Source organism: Neolamprologus multifasciatus, chromosome 13, assembly GCF_963576455.1.
Source record: "Neolamprologus multifasciatus chromosome 13, fNeoMul1.2, whole genome shotgun sequence".
Taxonomy (NCBI): domain Eukaryota; kingdom Metazoa; phylum Chordata; class Actinopteri; order Cichliformes; family Cichlidae; genus Neolamprologus; species Neolamprologus multifasciatus.
The window spans coordinates 28,452,336-28,474,557 of record NC_140451.1 but is presented as its reverse complement, the minus strand read 5'-3'; the positions used below and the strand labels follow the sequence as shown (position 1 = coordinate 28,474,557).

General features: G+C 39.6%; 2 protein-coding genes across 2 annotated transcripts; both read left to right on the top strand.

Moving 5' to 3' along the window:
- The first annotated feature begins 3,186 nt into the window (after positions 1 to 3,186).
- Positions 3,187 to 11,075, top strand: LOC146505740 (homeobox protein Hox-D4b-like). Its single transcript, XM_085182991.1, has 2 exons — positions 3,187 to 9,021; positions 9,701 to 11,075. Exons 1-2 carry the CDS (start codon positions 8,586 to 8,588, stop codon positions 10,024 to 10,026), a joined length of 762 nt encoding a protein of 253 aa, XP_085039117.1. The 5' UTR covers positions 3,187 to 8,585; the 3' UTR covers positions 10,027 to 11,075.
- A 3,932-nt stretch (positions 11,076 to 15,007) lies between these two features.
- Positions 15,008 to 21,702, top strand: mtx2 (metaxin 2). Its single transcript, XM_085182990.1, has 10 exons — positions 15,008 to 15,190; positions 16,301 to 16,348; positions 16,426 to 16,472; positions 17,423 to 17,495; positions 17,768 to 17,844; positions 17,964 to 18,056; positions 18,170 to 18,208; positions 18,285 to 18,410; positions 19,621 to 19,697; positions 20,074 to 21,702. Exons 1-10 carry the CDS (start codon positions 15,151 to 15,153, stop codon positions 20,231 to 20,233), a joined length of 780 nt encoding a protein of 259 aa, XP_085039116.1. The 5' UTR covers positions 15,008 to 15,150; the 3' UTR covers positions 20,234 to 21,702.
- The last annotated feature ends 520 nt before the right edge of the window (positions 21,703 to 22,222 follow it).

The window sequence follows — 22,222 nt, the reverse complement described above, 5'->3', positions numbered from 1 at the left end:
ACTAAAGCTTCAGTGATGGAAAGATTTATACAAAACGCGTACGAACGCCGTTGATCAGTGAAAGTTTGGCTTAATATGATTCATAATTATTAATTAGCAAGATGTTGAATATTTGAGTGCATTGTGCATCATCTTTTCAATGGAGGAATAAGCCAAAACTAAAATCAATAAAATCTGCCATACAATGAATAACGATATGTTTAAAAGAACCGATATAATGCGTTTTATTGAAGTGTTATTGGCTTGTACGCACCAGTAGCCTGTGTGGTTGAATTAGGCTCAATTATGTGTTACCATTGTTTTTCTTATTCATATTTTTCCTTCTTATTATTAGTAGCAGTAAGTTCGGTTATTAGGTTTTTGAAGCATTGCTACTTCATTAGAGAGATTCTTGTGTAACATTTGGTTAAATGTCTTGTTTGTGCCCAGCAGCCGCATTGCTGCTAAAGCAAGCATACCGGTGTCCAGTCTGTTTTCACAGAGCAACATTTATGGCTTTATTGCTCCCCATTTACGGAAATCAAAGCAGGAAACAAATGCTCCAAACAGCATTCCAGACACATCCGGAAAATGCAAAAGGCTTCAGTCTCTGCTTGTTTTAGAGGAAAGCACTGCAGTGCAAACCACATGAGTCTCATGGGAGTGACAGCATGCAGACTCCCCATTTTACGCACACAAAGTGTTTTATGCACGAAAATGTATCTGTTAAAATAAAATTTTAATGGTAAAAAAAGAAGTTAGATTGAAAATGGGGGAAAAAATCAATATATTTTAGAAATGAAAGATAAAAAGGATTTGAAGCTTCAATAAATTGAGAAACCCGTATTCAAAGAACATTTAAGTGAGAAGGAAAACGCATTTCTATATATAAATATAAAAAAAGACCACAAAACGGTTAATTTTTACATCTCCAGCAGCACAACCCCCAGAGATTAAAGCTCCCCTTTTTTTCCTTTGGCGCCATTATCGAATAAAGTGGTTCTGGTGCAGGGCCTAATAATTTATGAACCCTTGTGGGAGTTGCAAGAAAAAAAAGCTGAGCACGTGACGGTAATAAAGTGTGTTTTATTGCCGGAGCTTTGACAAGCCCCAAAATATAACTCAGAGAGAATAGCCGACAGGCGGCCAGATGGGATTGGTAGCCGATATTTGTCCGAAATCAACAGAATGCGCTTTGTATTGCTGAGAGAAACAACGGAGACGGTCCCCACACTCAGCTTCGATCCGCTCTAACGGGATTTTACACTACACTAACGAACGATCGCGTTTTAACGCGAGAGCAGGACAGAGCAAGTAAGTGTGTTTCGTTTTTCATATTTGGCGCAGATATGAAGTTATGACTATGGGGCAAGGGGGGCAGGAAAAACATGGGTGGGGGAAGTGATCTCCGAATGAAAGCGGTGGTCGGGAGACCCCCGAGGGCCCTTGGTAGAGTGAGAGAGCGGTTCAGAGAGCCACCTGTAGTCCGATATATAATCGAATTAACTGAAGCAATAAATAAGTTTGGACTGAAAGTAAACTTACATCGAATTTGTGAGAAAAAAATTTGACTTTCCCTTTTAGTTCGATTTAAGGCGTGTTTTAGTAGAAAGAATAAACATGGACTCTGAAGAAATATTTGTTTGCTTTATATTGAGTGTCTCAGATCTAATATTGAAACTGCCGGTATATATATCCAGTACTCCAGTACACAGTATATATCGGTAGTTGCTTTTATATATATATATATATATATATATATATATATATATATATATATATATATATATATATGATTTTCTTCAAAAATAAAATTATCCACTTACACCTCTTTCAAGGAGAAAAAACCCTCTTTCAGTGGGGGACTGTTTAGGATCACAGGTTTAATGTTGCTGTCTGCATTCAGCTCATGGCGGACAAAAAATGATTGATGCCGAAAAGCTGTTCCTCTGATTCTGGAAGAAAGATAACAGTAGTCAGAATTTTTAACGTTCTCTGTAGGAAGTCCTTAACATGAAACTCTATATCCGTGCTCGTGTGTGTGTGAGTGAGTGTGTGGGTTTACGATTTCCATGTGGCATATGTGTGTGTTCCTAAATCGGAAAACGGTAGCCTGCATCCTTTCTGAGGGGGCTTTATTCCATATGTCGAGGATTATCTTGCTTGTGTACATTTCGAAAATATAACCTCCCATTTAGATCATTATTATTATCAATAATAAAACAAATCATAATAATATTAATATGAATATCCTGTGGAATAATTTAATCAGGCTGGAGAAGTGCAATAATGCAAAACTAACCAGTCGCTTGCTTGGGAACTACACTTTGGCGCATTCAAAATGATTTTTCAAAATGACTATTGTCGTTGCTCGGCTCATGTTTGTATGGATATGTAAACGCAATCAGATAAGTTATGGCGTCTTTGCTGAGATGTTAAATTTTACAGCTATCTCTCTAACGCCAAGCCCCGCTCCCTATAGGCTATAAACAGAAGCCAGAAGAGAACTATAACCCAGCGGTTTATGGCAAGGGGAAAATTTTGATTATACTCACAGCTGGGCACTCCGTTCCAGAGAGGCACGACAATTTAAAAAATACATGGCAGCAGGGACATTAATCTTTTAAATAACTAAATAATGGTTACGACTGAGAGGGGAGCCTCACTAAGCTGCAACAACAAATTTTGCAATTGAGGCATCTTTTTTCATATTTTAACTTAAAAGTGAGTTCAGTCTTCTGAAGACGGATAGTTGGAAACAAAAACAGTGTGTGTGTGTTACTTGTTCTTATTTTGGCTTAACTGTATATATTTTTTAATATGTCATTTTATTTTTTCCGTAAAATTAAAGAATTTAATTGTTTAGATACCGGCAACCATTTCGAACTGGTGCAGCGTCTTTACATCGAGAACTTTTCAGTTCACAGATATTTATGGGAGCTATTTCCATTTGTTGCGGGAGCCTGTGTGATTTTTGAGGATTTAAAACTAGGGGTGTCTTATTTTGATGTAGTTTGATATAATTGTAGTTTTACGCATGCGTTTATGGAAACTACAAACTTAAAAAATCAATTAAAAAAGAAGCTTATAATTTTTTTTAATTAGAATTATGAGGTCAATATTGTTGTTTTTGTGCTGAAAGTTGATTTATTCCCTCTTAGTGAAAAATGACCATATTTGAAATAATTTTAAAGTAAATCATTTTAGTCTCACGGTTAATAAAGTGTATCTTGTTAAATGTAAAACGATCGTTTCCGGCGTTATAGATAATAAATTAATTCCAAAAATATTTTTGCAGTCTTGCCATAAGTGCTTGCTCATTTAAACTGCCCTCAGCATTTAATGTTACAGTTAGTTTTACTAATTTACAGCCAGATTTTCCGGGTTTTGCTCGATCGCACTGGTCAGTTCGAGACGGTGCCTGGGTTCCCATGCGGGGCTGGAGTTCGCAGTTAATGTCTAAACCGGGTTAAAGCAGCTCTCAGCTCGGCTTTGACCCGGCACAGGGCCGGGGGTGGAGGGGTGAGCCCGCGGTCAGCCTGTCTAAGATGAAAAAGTGAAACGACCCCAGAAAGAAAAGCCACAACTGAATGGCTTCATGTCAAACTCGGGATGAGAGGAGAATTTATTTATGCGATCTTCTAAAAGGCAGGCTGCTTATACGGATACGTGCTTATGTTACTGCTGCTTGTGGTTATATCATCTGCAGACCCGAGTGTTGGATTCAGATCTGCAAAGACAGCCTGGTGAAAAATTACGTACTCGGAGTATCACATGAACACAAAGTCTGCAGCGAGAGTATCCAAGGCGATCATCTTGGACTGAATTAAATCCACAACCGGAGTGAAGAGGGACATTAAAGACGTCTAATTATACTACCAGATTAACAGCGTTAATCAATAATCAACCTATAATGGAAAAACGATACGAGAAGGTTGATTAAACCGCTGCCAAAGTAGCAATAAGTCATACATGTGGTAGAGAATCCCTTTTTAGATCAGTGGATCATATTCAAATAACGGTCACGCACGCATCCTCCCACTTTAACCCCTAATATCGGAGGAGACTATCCAACGAGCGAGCGAGAGGGAGAGAGAGAGAGGGAGAGAGGGAGGGAGAAACCCACGGAACAATAGGCTCGCGACTCCCGCAGGCCGCGTGAACTCTGCGTGGTCCCCACCTCGAGCCCCTGCGTTGGCCTGTCCAGCGCGGGGACTAATGAAACGGTGAACCAGCGGTCAACGATTCTGATTGACCCTCTGGCGACCTGACGGCAGCTAGGCTACATTCTTAAAGAAGAATGCTCTTTGAGAAACCGAAGCATTGCTCCGTTGTTGTTGTCTGTAAAAGAAATCCACCAAAGTTCAGAGCTAGGGAACACCATTCAAAGGTGTAAGCTAATGACGCCAGTGTCCGAGGGCAAGAATAATTGTGAAAAATGAAAGTCAAAAAACAAAACAAAAAACTCGGGATTAATAGTTCAACGTGAATGAACTCTCTCTTTTTTGACCATTTGTATTTTCCACATCAGCAGAAAGGTGCCCTAAACTCCGCAGTTTCATTTTTCACCCAAAATCAATCAGAATTGTTATGGATCAGTGTTTGCTTCGCTCTTTTTTTTTTGTTTAGCTTTCCCACTGTTTAACGTGAAACCAATCATGCTCTACATAAAGTTTTGCTGTTCTTCTCACTCCATGCAACGCGAGCTTTTTGCTTTCGCAACAAATGGTTCTGACCGGAGTTGTCATCAAGCACTCATTCAACCAGCCATGGGAATTTAGAACATGTAAACACAAGGAATGAGCGTCTGCCAGAGCACAGAACATCGCCTAGGGGAAGAAATGGAAACAGAAACTCTGTGTGGCATCTTGACCAAATTTGCAATACAACTCGAAAAACAATGCAGACGTCAGCAATATTCATAATGATACATTACTGTATAAAGAAGTGAAGTGTGTGGGAATGGGAAAAAAAAAAGGCGTGGATAATGTTGCCTTCAGTGGAGCATGAGCATTGACACGTGAGACAAATCAATACATGTGTAACACATACATCTTACCCAAAATTTAATATACAAGCAAAAAGAGTCAACATGATGACTAATGCTGTCAATTGCAAGTGCACAACTTGAATTCAAATATAGTTGGGTATAAACTGTGGTGCGTTCACTGGCAGCTGACGGCAGATGTTCAGCTGTAAACATTTAGAGGCGCTGTGGACCACCATAAATGTATTTCAGCAGGAACTAATGAGAAATTTAGATTCAGTTTCAGGGCCAAGTTCTCTGAAGCACTGCAATTTTCAGTTCAGTCCAATAAATCTGAGGTCGAGGCCAAGTTTGGAAATTACCCCCAGCCACTATTTTAATGTGGATTAGTTTCACTGCAGCTGGTAGTTTGTTTACCAGCAAACTTGGCAGGAGACCAACTGCAATTTGGCAGTTACACTACAATCAAAGCTTGGCCGGCTAAATTATGAAAGACACGCAACTTTTAACTGCTGGTGGGCAACAGAACAGATCGCCACCTCGTTGATTTCTAATGTTTAAAGTAAAGAAATGTGGCATACTTGTTTAACAAAGTGAGGTCATCAGTAACAAACGTCTCTACTGTAACAAAGTCTTTCTGATAAGCTAGCTTTTACCTCAGAAAGCCAAAATAGTATGCCTCAGTCAGACATGGAAGAGAAAGCGGGGTCAGACTCACAGTCACACTTGCAGAACTTCAATGAATTGTGTTCAAACGATAAAATTGATATCAGAGTAACTCCGACACTTGGTATAATAATTAACAAATGAGAATGTGGCTAGGACAAGGTGACCATCTCAATTTCACATTAACTATACTCTGCTGCAGTTATCTTATAGGCAACTGTTTGCCCTCTTTCCAGTGGAAGGTGAGCTATTTTTCATGCAGCAAGACCAATTTCATAAACCTGAAATTCACCTTGTGCCAATTATTGCGGACCTGCCTAGAATTTATGGTTTTTATGTTAAACTGTAGAGCCAATTTAGAAGTTATTAACTTCAAGGACATTTACCGATATTAGGTAGGACAAAATGAAACATTTTGCAGCATATCTTTAAAATATACACATTAAAATGATATACGAATAATTAGAAGACACTGCCTTGCAGTTTTCAAGAAAATATCATAAACGAATCCAGCTCCAGATAACCTTCTGGATCCAGGGAATCAATTCGTGCCTATGTGGAGATCATTATGATTATTTAACCCGAGGAGAAGTCTGAAGTCTCAGGATGTTCTTGTTGAGCTTGCTAGTCTTCTGGATGATGGCCTCACCAGTTTACAGTAATTGCACACATGTATCAGAATTAATGTGTTATGCTTTATAACGAATTATTGATGTCAGAAGGTACATGCTGAAGCACCATTAATGGTTTCAATAAATTACACAATGACACTTAACAACAGGTACACGCACATCTTTACAAAGAAGGGACTGGCTGAATAGTGATTTTGGGCATTGTAATTACTCTTACGCAGAGCATTAGTCAACACAATGGCCTCTATGAAAAAAGTCAGAATGAGGGCACAGGAGTGTAAATCTCTGTCAACAACAAAAAGAAGTCATCAGCAGCCAGCCATGAAGTGAACCTTCGCCTATATATACCCTGTAGAACCGAATGTGTGTGGAGCTGCCTCAGTCACAGATTGGGTTCTTGGGGAGTCTATGGGCGATGACTAACCATCCATCAAAATCCACGACAGGGGAGGAAAAAGGGACGACTCTTTACTGTGCTCTAGCTTTGCTAAAGGAACGTGTCCTTCTTCAGCCCTACAGTTCCACACTTTCATAGATTAGTAGGATTGTTTGACATTTGTGCGGTGTCAAGCACAGAAAAGTGTCCGTGAAGTGATGCTGTGCTTTGCTGCATACAAATGGATTGGCAAATCGGGCAGGATGGTTTGCTCATACTGAGTTTCGCGGCATGAATTGTGATCATGCCGCTGGATCTAATTTCCTGCATGGTAGCGTAAAGGTTTGCTCAGTGACAAATCATAAAATCAATATTAAGTGCAGCATCTCAACAAGAACCACAGCACAGTATCTTGTTCTGGGGTGTAGAGCTGATAAAGCCCTGGCTTATGAAAAAAAATGCAACTCTGTTTGCTGCCCTGAGTACACCACCTCTGCAGACCATTCACAAATGTAGTAAATCTGTAACTCTTCAGTGAAAATCTGTTCACACCTTCCCTTTATCTCAGCTGGAACAACAACTGTCTGATAGAAACTGAAGCTACAAACGCTTCGGCTGAAAAATATCCATTGTAACAACAATGGAAGAGCTGCCTATTTAAATGGCACTAGACCGTGACACAGGAAAAAAAAATATTCTGACACTCTATTACCTATTTGGTTGCTTATCAGTCACTCTTTAAGGGCTGCTTTGTCTAAATGACTCATTAGATCAGAGCCATTAAGCTCAAAGATGCATAAGTCCAGTTGTATTTTGTCAGCCATGGCAAAGACTTCAAACGCATTACATCCAACATAGGAACTCTTTAATGCTTTTTACAAGAGTATTATAGGAAGGAGTAAAAGTAGTTCATGTAGTAAAACTGGGGTTTTAGCTGCGCATCAGTCTTTCCAAATCCTCGGAGAGCAGCTGCAGCCAAAGAAATCCTGTGAAATCTTGAAGGATTTCATACGGATTAATGGTCGATTGCTGGGTGTAAAGATGATCTATTAAGACCTTGACATTTGCGATTTACCATTTTAAATGGATCACTTTAGCAAAAGAGCAAAATTCCTTGCGCAATGACGCTCATTATGTCTCTTTCTTCGTGTGAGGGCACACATTTAGCATATTCCCACTTATCTCTTTCACCCTTTTTCCCACTAATTTTGCATTAAGCTTCATTTTTTAAGCCGTCGCATTTTTCTCTCGTTCGGCTTGATTTAGCATCATTTTTTTAAAGCAATGCATTTTTCTCCCCCTCCTTTAAAAGCCGTGCTGGTGAGCGGGACACCTCGGCCTGACCTCGGCCGAACAAAGCCAACTACTAGTCACTGTCTGGGAACCTTTTATCCCATTCTTTTATTTGAGGCCTTTCTGACCGGCCACGTTTTGTTGTCCGTCCTTTGACTGGCCACAAGGCCAAATATGGCCCCGCCGTCCCTCAATATGGGCCAGATTAATTTTTCAGCTTCGGCCATCTGTGGGGGTAAAAGTCAGTCAGCTAAAAGTCATAAATCTACAGTCAGTGCGTCTTCAATAGGGGCTGTGTGGCAGAGGGTGATAGATAGATAGATAGATAGATAGATACTCATATTAACACTTTAAACTGTCGGGATTATTTTTCAGTGTCCACAAACACCTAACCGTAGCAACTTACCCGGCCAGCAAATCTTCATTAGTTCTATAATGAACATTTTTTCCTCCAAATTATCCCATTACGTCTGACATAAACAACCAAAAGTGTCGCCTCCCATTGGCTGGCCGCAGGGTCACGTGGCCCGAGTGGCCGTCCGTCTATTTGACAGCCGCAGGATGGCTTCATGCCAGAGGGGGGAAAAGAGACAGAGAGAGGGGAGAGAAAGAAAAATTAGTATTCTCCTACCAGCCTCACTATAAATCAATCATGGAGTCCTACGTGGTGAGCTGTAAATATGCTGAGCCGCAGTTCCCGCCATGTGAAGAAGATTACAGTAATTTTAATGAACAAGGGGGGTATTACAACAACCCCGAAGACAGTGGCAGTTATGGAGGGGGCTATATGTCCGTGCAGCCCCCTCCGCCTCCCTATACACAACAACAAACCGGTTATCAACACTCTTTGCAGGGGCATCGCCGGCAAGATGGAGAGGACCCCTCGCAGCATCAAGGTGCAAACTACCCGGTCTACAGAGAGACGGACGGGCCCGTGAAGGAGAGGTTTCCCGTGGGTGACCTGCAGTGCCAGGCCTGGATGACCTGCGCAAAGCCCGCTCAGGTGCAGAGGAAAACGGCCTGCCAGGGCAAAGACAAGCCGCCCATTGTTGTCTACCCGTGGATGAAGAAAGTGCACATCGCTCATGGTAGGGTAGCCTGAACGTTTTAATCAGTCGATCTTCACTCCCCATTTCATTTCTCCACAACATTGGTGTATTTCTCATGTTAATGTTTTTATCTGTCTGGCCTTTCTTTCTTTCTTTCTTTCTTTCTTTCTTTCTTTCTTTCTTTCTTTCTTTCTTTCTTTGTATAGTGTTTTGTCCATTTGTTAGCATCGCTTTTTGTTGTCGAGTTATTTACGATCTTAGTGAGAGTCAGCGAGAATTACAACCCCTATAAAGTTTTACGACCCTGCCCTGCTACAGCTTGTTTGTGTGTATGTGTGTGTCTGTGTGTGTGTGTGCGTGCATGTGTGTGTGTGTGTGGGGGGGGGGGGTGCAAGCAAGCTCATCTTGTGTATCTGATGTGTAACGCTTGCGGCGGAACAAACCTTTAAAGATAAAAGTCAAAATCGTTTCTTGGGCATCTTCCCAGACCACCACGAATGGAGATTACGATAGAAAAGGCTACGTAATTATATCCGGTTATATCCGGAATGAGAATTTTATAAGATCAACTCATTTTTATTTTAAATATATTCTTAATATGGGGCTTCACCCAGGCCCATCCTCATCGTTACGGAACACAAAACAAAATAAAAGCTGTAAAATAAATAAAATAAATTTAAAGCGGTCTGTAAACCACCTCTGTTCTTTGTTTTTACAGTTAATCCAAATCACGTGGGCCCGGAGCCAAAGAGGTTGCGGACGGCCTACACGCGACAGCAGGTCCTGGAGCTCGAGAAGGAGTTTCACTTCAGCCGCTATCTCACGCGCCGCCGCCGCGTCGAGGTGGCCCACGCGCTCTGTCTGTCCGAACGGCAGGTGAAGGTGTGGTTCCAGAACCGGCGCATGCGCTGGAAGAAAGACAACAAGCTGCCCAACACCAAAGGAAAGAGCAAAAACAAGAAAGCGACCGACAACAACAACAACAACAACAACAACAGCAACAGCAGCAGCAGCGACAGCATGAAGACGGTGATAACTGTCTAAACACGCAGGAGCGCAGAGTGTGGCAGTCGAAGCAGCCATGGTAGCACCTTCATTCTCCAAAGCTGATGTTGCTTAATTTATCCAGGGTGACTGCAGTCCTCAAACAATTCTCACCTGCTTTAAAGTTACGGCTTTGACGAACACACGTTTATAAATTCCATGATGTATTTTTCTCTTGTTTTTAACTTCAACTTTGGAGCATTTTAATTTTTTTTCCTTTTTTGAGGTTTCATCCATATTGAATCTCATAATTAATTAATGAATGAATATATTTTGAGTTCACGGAGGCCCCGAGATCTCTCTGGTGCAGACAGGGAATTGCTTAATATTTAGACATCCGATGAAGACGCAAAAACATAGTGCTTGTTTGTTGCGGTGCCAAAATACTCGTGACTGCGTGGAACCAGGATGAATCAGGGTTTTCTTTTCTCCACAGGGTAAACATAATACAGGGTTATAGAACAGCTACCTAAAAGTAGAAAAATCCTAATTTATGAATATGCACGTTACCAAAATGTTACAAAAACTGGCGCTTAGAGGGTAGGTAGAAGAGCAGAAACACCAAATTGCGTGTTGAGTGACTGCACAAATTATGTTTTAGCTTTTGATTTTGTACAGAGAAGCATCCAAAAATATTCATATTTGGAAGGAAATTAGCCATATTTTTTTCTTGGATTTTATTTCCCACATTTATAATTTCTTTTTAAAAAGAGCCAAAATGAAGGTACAATATTTTAACGCACACACCTGACTGTAAATCCAACTTCTTTTCTCAGGGTTACAGGGTTTTACAAAGAGATCTTTTTTTTCTGAAAAAAACTTGTTTGATTTCGCACCGAGAGGATTAAACTAGCCCTCTGTGAAATACCATGATGTTGCATATAAATAGGTATGTTCTCTCTTTGATTCCAGTTTAATATGCTATCGATATCTATCATAGTCTACGCCAGTACTTATGTTTAATTTGTACTAATTAGAAGCATATTTTATTCCTTCTTTATAGCAAGCATCTTCGTCGTTATTTTTTCGTTACTTTTGAAAAAAAAGTGTATTCCTGTAATAATTTTATATGTGGAAATGTTTTGATAAAAATAGATGAGAAAATAATAATAATAAAAAAATTCAAACATTAAAGGTGTGAATATTTGTCTGTGTTGGAAGATAAGCGAAGGACCGATTATTTATTTATTTATTTATTTTTATTTTTTGTGGCGGCAGGGGAAGATGAGGTCGGGAGAGAATCAACGGAAGTGACGTGTGATTAGAAACTGAATTAAAGACGAAATCGTGATATCCATTTTCGGCTTAAGAAAATAAAATAAATAAATATATAAAATAAATAAATAAAATACGGTGTCATCTTTAAGCAGCACGGTCTTTGTCGCAGTCACAACTTAACGGGGGCTCATGGTATAGATAAGCCAAGACTAATGTCTAGTGCGTCATGGCTCCGTTGACAAGCTTTTAAAATGCATGCACGCTGTCCCACGGGTGGATTTAGGTTGATCTTTACAGTTTTCTGTTTTTCGAGGAGTTATTAAACGGAGCCGAAACTAAGGAGAAAATTCGGCGTTAAAATATTTAAATTTGTGGGTATTCTGTGTCTTTTACTGTTTAAATCTTTTTGGGATGTAAATTATTATGTTAAGAGACTTAAGTATTGTCTATGATGATATCTTTGTTTAGAAGTTTATAAATCCCAGATACAATAATTCGGGCTCGTCATAGATCTTGTTTGTCCAAACCGCGAATTTTTGTATGAATATCAACTTAAGTGAAATCGTTTGTGCCAGGATCAAGATTAGCGGTTAGGCCTATGTGTATAGTAAATTTACGGGAAAGGAACGTAAATCAAAGTAAAATCCCTTGAAGTAGTGGAATCATGGCTGTGTGTATTTGTGTGTTGATATGTAAGAGAAATGAGCGCTGAGTGCCAATAATTGGTGGCTTCCGTTGGAGACTCGGTTACATGTGCAGGATAGCCACAAAGGGGCTGACACGGAGCGACCTGGATTATCTATCACACGCTGAAGATCAACCACAGAGCTGCCACAATCATGACAAACAAAGTTCAGATCTTCACTAAAAACAGAAAAGCTTCTGAAGTTCTGCATGTCTGCAGTTCGAGATGTTACTCAGGGGAATACCACAAAAACACGTCAAACATCTGGAATTCAAAACCTGATCCCACTAAGACACGCGTGATTACAAACGAGATGCAATTATTCCTAAAATTTCACAGCACAAGTTCACACACATTCATGTATTTTATGTACATTTAAATGGACAGAAACAGAATGCAAACAGAATGCAATAATACTGAACAGCATACTTGCGGATATGCATGTGTTTGTGTTTGTGCGTGTACACCTCTAGTCTGTGATGAAACAGGAATGCCCCCGACTGGTAGCAATAGGTATTACAGTCTGAAAGAGATTTTTTTTTCAGGTTAAGATAAATAATATTTTTCTATTTAAGAAAACATGGAAATATTTACATTAGAAATATATGGATATATTTATTATTAGCCCTTTGGATTAACAGAAATGTGTATAATACAATGTACCGTAATCAATGCTAAATTAGCCTTAGTAATAATAAGGTATATGAACCAGAAACATACACATCTTTGCAAAGGTTACAATTTTGGGTTGTTACATCTATCCATGCATCACAATGTGTCTCAGTTACTTTGTCCACTTGTGTTTGCACTGTGAACACACAACCGTAAAAATGTACGACTACATCTACCTACAAGTAAGACTTTTAAGACGGGAATGAATGTTGGATACTTCTCACAAGATTCACAAGAGGTCACTTTAAATACAGTCACGTGTTCGATTGTAAAGCTTAAAAATGGACAGGGTGAGAAATGTCACGAGAATGAAACAGTGAAGCATTTCTTATTAGGGTGTGGACAATAACATAGCTACAGAAAAACACAGAAACATGGGTGTGCCACAGGCTTGTTTAGATATGATCGAATGCAGCAGCATTTTTCTGCAAATAGTCTGGATTAATAAACAAAATTTAAAAGATAAATGTTTAAATAGATAAAGTCGCTGTGACTTTCTTGTAAGTTTTTAAAGATAAAGTTTTTATCTTTTATTTGCACATCATCTGCCTTTTCAGTCGTTTTCCTTGTACCTGATTATTTTTAGAGAAATGTTTTTTTTTCTTTTTGTTGTTTCTACATCACTTAACACCGACACATTAATCATTTAAGAGTAAAAAGTCATCTCACAAGGGACGAAAGGTGTGTATCAAATAACTCATTTTTAGGCATTTAGTCTTTTTGCACCAACAATGCAATTCCCAAACACATATTAGACAAAAACATGGGATGTCTCAGCATGCTGAGCAGTGTGTAATTAAAAACTATCTCCCGCAGGTGAAAAGTATCTGAAAATCAACTGACACAGGATGCTAAAGATGCATCTGACCTTTCAGTTGATTCATCTGTTTGCAGAAATGATCTCAATGGAAGGAAACTGGGAAGAAAAGGCTGATGTATGTCAAACTATTGAAGAACTGGACTGAAAATCAGTAATCACTGACTTTCTTATCTTATGTCTTATGGAGTGATGAATCCAAATGTGAAATTTTAGGTTCATCCCCATATAAACAGAGATCATAAGGAGACAGGTACAACAGTGAGATGCTTCCGCCATCTGTGTCATTTTTGGGGGCTGCATTTTAACCAGTAATGTTGGGGGATCTTGATAGATGGAATTATAACTGCAGAAAAGTACAGTACATTTTTGATCCACCACCCAGAACCTTCTGGAAAGCAATTGATTGCCAGCAGCTTAATTTTTTGACAATGATCCCAAACAAACTGTCAATGCAGTAAACACATGTCTAGATAGAAAAAACACATAATGAAACACTATCAGTCATGGACTGGCCTCCCCAGAGCCCAGACCTCGACATTATTAGAGCAATGTGAGATCATCTTGACAGAAAAAGGAGCCAACATGCAAAATGGAATTTTGAGTGTCATTCAAGAAGGCTGGAGAAATATTCCTGAATAAAGAAATTACAAGAAAGTCTAAAACTAATAGAGTCTAAGAGAGTTCAAACTGTGTTGAAGAATAAAGGTGGTCATATCAAATATGGATTTTCAAGCTCATTAGAATTGCACAACCCCTGTTTGTGCATTGTATACTGCATTTCAATTGAAGTGAGTATATATGTAAGAAGATTTTAATTTCTGTGGTCATAAACTTGGTGGGAAGGAGGCAACTCTTAAAGAAACTCCTCTGAATTAAATAATAACAATACAAAAAAAAAGCAAATATAATAAGACAGCAACAATAAAATAGTGGGCAAAATAACGAGTATATTAACTTTGCAGATATAAAGGTATAAACACACATAAATGCAGTTCTGCTAAAAATCTACGCTTGTCAAAGAATGATATTGTACTTGCTGCTAGGTAGCAGCAGTCATGGAGTGTGGATGAATGCACGAATTTTACAAACGCTATTAACCTAAAATTCACACAAAACCTGAGTTTGGTGTCTTGCCCAAGGATACTTAAACATGCAAACTAGAGAAGTGTGGGATTGAACCACTGCCCTCTATCTCCTGAGCCACAGCCACCCCACACCACCGGTCAAATATGATAAAATCCTTTCATATTTAGGTTTTGCTGACTTTACCCTCCAAATGTATGTTCTCTGCCCTGGAAATTATCCTTTTAATCTTATGTTTGCTGTAACAAAATTATCACACAGATTTCAAATAATGCTTCTCTGAGTCCATGTCTCTCTCACATGATGTGTCTGTTTTAGTCAGTTTCATATACACTTTTTGTGCGGTTAGTTCTTTCCCTTAAACCCAAATTAAAAATGCTACTTTAATAATATGTATTTTTCCATGCATCAAAAGCCCAAATTATTTCTAGTTAAATATAACAACATTGCTACAGTAGCATCTATGCGCGTCCATAAAGTGGAACTAAAGATTAATGCAACCGTTTCTCTTACGGACATCAATTGCAGGCGGACCGGTCAGTGACTGCAGAACAAGTACTTGCCCTTAAACTTGCAAGCAGTGCTGTTGCTCAGATCGCTCATTATTCTAATCATTATTTAACAATAAGAGTACAACAGCAGCACCATGTCTCTTGCGGCAGAGGCGTTCATGTCGCAGATGGCAGGTAATATGTTGACTTCACCCCGTTTTTCTATTGATTATGAATAACATTAGCCAGCTAGCTAGCAAGAGCTAAGGTTCACATTAACATAAGCTCTTTACAAATGTAGTTACTTACATATATGGACCTTTAGCTGTTACTATAGCTGCTTTTGTTCGCCTTTTCTTGGTTTCTTAAACAAAGGCTGACTGGCCTGGAAAAGCCCCAAGGCACTCTGTCATTCTTCATGTCGTGGATTGCTTGGCAGGTGTAACACAGGACTGTAATGTAAATAGCGCCATATTTCTGTTTACTGTTAAAACCATAAATCAGCAGGGGGACGGCGAATTCAAGCGGAAACAGCTCAAGAGGGCTAAAGTTACTGACAACCCCGTATCGTTACAAAAACGGCTCAAATCTATCAATTTTAACAGAGACATGCTCAGAGATCCCCCCGGTGGCTGGAGGCTGTACTGCAAGCACGGCGGTGTTACAGCATAGGTCGTTGAGGGAGCACCGTGCACCTCGTGTCTGTATTCTTTATTGATTAACTTTATATGAGTAGAGGTGAAGAAGAGGGTGCAGTCAGGGTGATGTGGATGGAGATGAGTGTCAGGGGTGATTTGTGACAAAGTGAGCCAGAGTGAAAGGGACAGTCTGCAAGATGGTAGTGAGACCTGTTGTGATGTATGGTCTGTAGATGGTACACTAACAAAGGTCAGTGGTGCTAAGGTTTTCGTTGGGAGTGAGCAGGATGAACAAGATTAGAACTAAGTATATCAGAGGGACAGATCAGGTTAAGGATTTTGACAAAGTTAGAGAGGTGAGGCTGAGATGGTTTAGATATTTGCAGAGGAGGGGTAGTGAACATGGAGCTGGCAGGCAGGAGGAAAAAAGGAAGACCACACGAATGGTCATGGATATAGCAAAGGAGGACATGCGGAGAGTTGGTGTGAGATGAAGGTAGATGATCCACCGGGACGACTGTTAAAGGGAGAGTCAAAAGTAGACGAAGAACAATTAGTAAAAGAATGTTGACAGCCGATCCCACAAGCAACATTATAGGTTAATGAGTCACATTCTCACCGTATAATTGTGTGTGTTTGCCTGCATGTCTGTTTGTGACGTTGACAGCTGCTGAGCCGTGGCCTGAAAATGCAACCTTGTACCAGCCACTGAAGGGTGAGTTAGTGAAATGGAGGCACAATACATAATGTCAATAGCAATATAGCTATTTATATATGTTGTTGTTTTTGCAGAGGATCAGATTCTCCTGTCAGACTGCGCCTCATCTCTCGCTGTTCAGGTAAAGCAAACATGCATGTACACACATTACACACCTTGCTCAATGTAATGTTTATTTGTTAATAACTCAGTCTGTTGTGCTCAGGAAACAAGGAAAGCTTCTGTACGTTTTAGTGGTTTTAATTCAAATATTTAATACTATTTTCATTATTTAATGAATGAAAACTGAACTTGTATAAAAGCTTTCAGTTCTTAATTGTGCAATTTTGAACATTTAACCAGCACAAAACTGATATAAGATAACAGATGAACATTGGCTGCTGCCAACGATTTAATGTCAACTTATTTGGTATCTTATTAATTGACTGCCAACTAATAAGATACTGATCTTAGGTTGTTATACTGCTGAAAATATATACATATATATATATTTTAAATGCATCAAGTATGAAATGAAAATGAAAAGCTTGTGGGGATAGGTTAATTGGATAATCCAAATTGTCACTAGGTGTGAATGTGCGAATGAATGTGAGTGCGAATGGTTGTCTGTCTCTGTGTGTTGACCCTGCGACAGACTGGCGACCTGTCCAGGGTGTACCCCGCCTCTCGCCCTATGACAGCTGGGATAGGCTCCAGCGCCCCCTGCGACCCTGAAAAGGATAAGCGGAAGCGAATGGATGGAAGTATGAAATGCAGTTGTTGATATTATCTGTATTTGACCTTTTGACCTCTACTCTGACTTTGGATTTGACCTTACTGCAGAAGGAAATCTGCAGTGCTGCAAAATAAAGTTAACTGTTTTTTTGGTTTTTTTTAAACCATATCAAAGTATACCACAAGTAATATTTTTCATTTACTTTCACAGTATGTTTAGTTAACACATTCATCCCACAGGTGAACTATTTGAGACTGGGAGGAGAGGCAAACCCAACCTCATGGAATTACAAGCTAGTGTCCTCCTAGTGCTTTTATTCCTCAGCTGCTTAATTCTGTCCCGTTTCTGATGTGCAGGCGTACCTGAGGATGTGTGGTCTGCCAGTTCAGGTGTTCTGCAGAGCAAATGCTGAATACATGTCACCTTCTGGTAAGTATACATGTTGCTTCAGAAACAAATTCTGGGTGTCTGATCTCAACACTGTGTGAATCTCAGCACTCATACTGCTCATTAAAACATTACACGTGTAAGCTGTGTAATGTTTGTATTCAAAATTTTAGTCCACTATAAAATGTAATGCTAAGTTTGCTTCCAGGATTCGTGTAGGTGCATCTGGAAGTTACTTTGTTGCAGGTTAGCTTTTTGTGTTGAATTAAATGTGATGATTTTAATGCCCAGCCTTTTTATGTTTGTGTCCACAGGTAAAATTCCCTTCATCCACGTGGGCAACCAGGTGGTGTCAGAACTGGGGCCGATTGTGCAATTTACCAAAGCTAAGGCAAGTGTTGTACAGATGAATGCTGTTTGTTTCTTTTGGCAAATTTGCTTCTAGTTTTTCCCAGTGGAGGAGCAGGTTTTCATATTTCTTTCTGCTGTTGTCTTCTTTTGGGTACTTAGGGTCATTCTTTGAGCGATGGCTTAGATGACGTTCAGAGAGCTGAAATGAAAGCGTACATGGAGCTGGTCAACAATATGCTGCTTACTGCTGAGGTATGAAAAACATAAAAACCATAACATACTGATACTAGAACTTCAGCACATGTACAGTTTTTATGAATGTGTCTGAGAAATATCCTCTCACACATGTCCTCATCTCTCTACAGTTGTACATTCAGTGGTGTGATGATTCTACAGCCACTGAGGTGTGTACACCAGGCTTTTTAAAAAAACTTGTTAAAGTCTTGATAGCCTCCTAATCAGCTGTATCTGTTTTTGTAGATTTCTCGCCCCAGATACAGCAGTCCGTACTCATGGCCTCTCAATAAAATCCTCGCCTACCAGAAGCAGTGGGAGGTGCGCAGGAAGATGAACGCCATTGGCTGGGGAGGGAAAACGTTGGAGCAGGTTAGCGACAACCTGGAAGTGAAAAGCTGATGTTTTGCCAGCTCTACAATTCCCTTTCTGCAATCAGAAAAATGATTTCATATCTTTTTCTTTTAACCCTTTAAAACCGGTCAGAGCGGGCATGCTCCGTTTTGTGTAACTATTTTTAAATCCCGGTAGCTCTGCAACCACATGAGCTAGCGCAATAATTTTTTTTGCATATGAAACCGGAGGAGTTGTACTTACATCTTGTGCCATCAGCTTGTCCTCGGTCACAGTTTCCTTCCACATATAGCTTTGCAAAAACTGCATAAAAAGCACTTGCAGCAACAAAAACATAATATTCCAGAAACACGCTTTGCCGATCCGATCAGCTGTTCATAACACTTCCTATGTCCATCAGCGCGATCTATCGCATGTCCGCCATGACCTGCCCGAAACCGGAAGTGATGTCATTTTTGCGGAAATGTAGTTTTTTACCATCAGGGCCTCAATGAGCCTATACTGGTGTTTTTAAAAGTTATCTTTGACTTTATGACTTTCTGTGTGGTTTCTGGGATGCTTAGGACTCATATTGCACTGCTGGAAATAGTTTATTTTGATGCATATGCTGCTTTTTTGCAAATTTGCATCATAATATTTATTTTCGTTTTTCCTGCAGTATATAAAAATTGGTGTATTTCAAAAATAAAACTATGAAGACACTCAAAATAAATTTCCTGTGGTGGGAAACGAGTTTGTGCAACTTTTTTGTATTTACAGTTTTGAGGGATAAGCCACTTAAATCTCTCTAACTAGAAATATCTGTTAAAAAAAAACAAAACTATTTTCAATTTTTTTGTAGTTTATTGCACTTTTTTGCAATTTCTGTAATTACTATGCACTTAATGCATGCATATTATTCAAATTTAGGCTGTTATGGTTGTATTGATGTATAGCAACTTGAAATGCTCCCAAAAATGGCTCCACAGCATGTAAACATATAATATACGCTCTGGCGGACTTGGTTCTATGGTAGGTCTTAAAGGGTTAAAGGTGGAGTTCTTCAAAAATTTACAGAATTGATCTTGTAGACAGTTTGAAGGCCCTTAAGTTTAACTTATTTGTGTTTGTCTCTTATTTGTCTATGTAGGAAAAACCCAGTCTGATCGTCAACATCAGACTGTCTAGGAAAAAAAAAAAAAAGTAAACAAACATGTTTTAAAAGTCTTTACGTCCTGATGTGTTTCAGGTTTATGAAGATGTGAGTCAATGCTGCCAGGCTCTCTCTCAGAGGCTGGGAACACAGTCATACTTTTTTAATAAACAGTATGTATTTTTTTTCTATCTGTATGTTTCTGGTTATCGCTTTCTCTTGTCTTGTTTATAGCGACTAAATAACAAATCTACATCTGAGTTCTCAGAATCTTTTCTCCAACCCCTGTTATAGGCATTCACACCAAAAAGGAAATGTTTTTAATTATTGCAAGCAGTTTTCCTTGAGCACCACCTTGTGGTTTAAAATTGTAATGATCTCGTAATCAACTGAAAAGCTTTGTTCTGTACTTCCTGACAATGTTTGATTTGTGTTAAAACAAAGTATTACAAGTGAAGCCAGTGTCTGTAACACCTTATTTCTGATTATATTTAAAGCTGAAGGAGTGCCAGTCATTAACCGAGTGTGTGTGTGGCATGTGTGTTATAGGCCTACGGAGCTGGATGCATTGGTGTTTGGCCATCTCTTCACTATACTGACTACTAGACTGACCAGCACTGAGCTGGCAGAGAGGGTCAAGAGCTACAGCAATCTTCTGTCCTTCTGCAGACGCATTGAACAGACCTACTTTGAAGACAAGAGCTCCTGAAGGACTGAAAATAACATATGTCTTTCTATCACCTGTTCTCGTACATTCTTTCCTTCTCTCATTCCCCAGATTGTAGCCCCAAGAAGCTGAAATGCCTAAAAAAAAATTGCATACGTGTCCTTTTTCCTATTTTTCCTTCACTTTTGGCTTCCTGTTCATACATCATCTCCAGAAGTTTAAGATATTGAATGTCCTAAAGTAAGCATAATTTTTAAGTGTATTAAGAATATGTAAAAGAAAATCTCCTGAGTTAAATGTATTTTTCAAAATATGATGAGAACAAATGCCACATATGCTAGTAACTGTGATTATCACAGTTAGTGGAAGACCTTGAGAATCTAGCTTTATAAAAAGTGAATACAAAAAATATCAAAGCTGATATACAACCATAAATCAGCCTGAAATGAACATCAAAGATTAGGATTAAACGCTGATCAGACTTCTAAATCTTTCAGATTTGTTGTCAGGATCAAGTTCACCTCAGCAGAATGTCTGCGCACACTTGGGTTTTTCACGTTTTACACTCTTTTTCACGGAAGTGGTGTCTACATGTGTCAGAGTGCATGAGTGCGTTTCTAAACGCCCACCGCCTCGCTGAAAACCGAGGTGTGGATTTCCCAGCCTCGTGACATGACTGCATTTCAGAAAACAGAACTCCACTTGACCTACGGCCGAGGTCAAATGGCTCACTGTGTTTTTCCTCCAGGGCACTCCCAAAGCTTGCAAGAAATGTGAAACAGAGAGAGAAAATCCAGAGAGAGGTTGCTTCTTATTCTGTACAAAATGCATGAACATAATCATGAAGATGTGATTTATTCCTTATTTTTTCCATGTTTTACTTGTGTGAATAGAAAGTGCCTACATGATGGAATACACTTGCCACAATACATTTCTCCCCCAAATAATACGTGTTCGGAAGTTTGTTTGATATTGTTTGAAATTATAACACAAAACTATATAGTGGCTCTTTCATTGGGTACCCCTGTATGTCTTAGCGTCGGGTTTTATTGGATTAATCCCTCATATGTTGCCAAAACAAAATCTGAAAGAGAGAAGTTTAAAAAGACGGAACATACTGCCAAGTTATTGGCTGTCTGTTTCTAGCTTTGGGTCTAATACAAGCTCAATGGTAATGTCTGATCACCTCTGATTGCCCTCGAGTTGAACAGGTTGTGAGTGCGTGACAGACGGGCAGAGCGAGTGTCTGTCTTCCAGGTTTCCTGTGAGGTCGGGCTTTGACCCTTGAACTTCCAGGAGCTGTGGCATCATGACTAATGACCTGCAACGACCAAATGCTGCACACTTGGAGGTCATCAGCCAGGCACCAGACAGAGATAAATACATGGAAAAACAAAAAGGTACATCTTATTGAAGACATGTAGTCAAGTCTGCAGTTATTTGTCGATTTTCTTCATGCTATATTAGGGTTTTGATTAATTATTAACCTCTAAAAATAGACCTAAAACACCATACAACACCATGGGGTGATCGTGGCTCAAGAGTTGGGAGTTCGCCTTGTAATTGGAAGGTTGCCGGTTCGAGCCCCGGCTTGGACAGTCTCGGTCGTTGTGTCCTTGGGCAAGACACTTCACCTGTTGCCTACTGGTGGTGGTCAGAGGGCCCGGTGGCGCCAGTGTCCGGCAGCCTCGCCTCTGTCAGTGCGCCCCAGGGTGGCTGTGGTTACATTGTAGCTTACCATCACCAGTGTGTGAATGGGTGGATGACTGGATATGTAAAGCGCTTTGGGGTCCTTAGGGACTAGTAAGGTGCTATATGAATACAGGCCATTTACCATACAAGTAAAAGACTGAAGTAATGTGAATTAGTTTTGGTTGGAAATTGAACAGATGATGGAGAACAATGCTGAGAAATTGTCAGCAGACCTACAGTGTCATTTGTAGTTAGGTCCTTATAAATATTCTCGTGGTTTTTTTTTTTATTGTTGAACATTTCTAAGGAAAAAATGTAACGTATGCAAAACCACAGTAT

Excerpts from the sequence above, each read along its gene's own strand:
- LOC146505740 (XM_085182991.1), top strand. The coding sequence starts at position 8,586 with ATGGAGTCCTACGTGGTGAGCTGTAAATATGCTGAGCCGCAGTTCCCG. Across the intron at positions 9,022-9,700 it reads GAAAGTGCACATCGCTCATG|TTAATCCAAATCACGTGGGC; the intron begins GTAGGGTAGCCT and ends TTGTTTTTACAG.
- mtx2 (XM_085182990.1), top strand. The coding sequence starts at position 15,151 with ATGTCTCTTGCGGCAGAGGCGTTCATGTCGCAGATGGCAG. Across the intron at positions 16,349-16,425 it reads CTTGTACCAGCCACTGAAGG|AGGATCAGATTCTCCTGTCA; the intron begins GTGAGTTAGTGA and ends TTGTTTTTGCAG. Across the intron at positions 17,845-17,963 it reads TGCAATTTACCAAAGCTAAG|GGTCATTCTTTGAGCGATGG; the intron begins GCAAGTGTTGTA and ends TTGGGTACTTAG.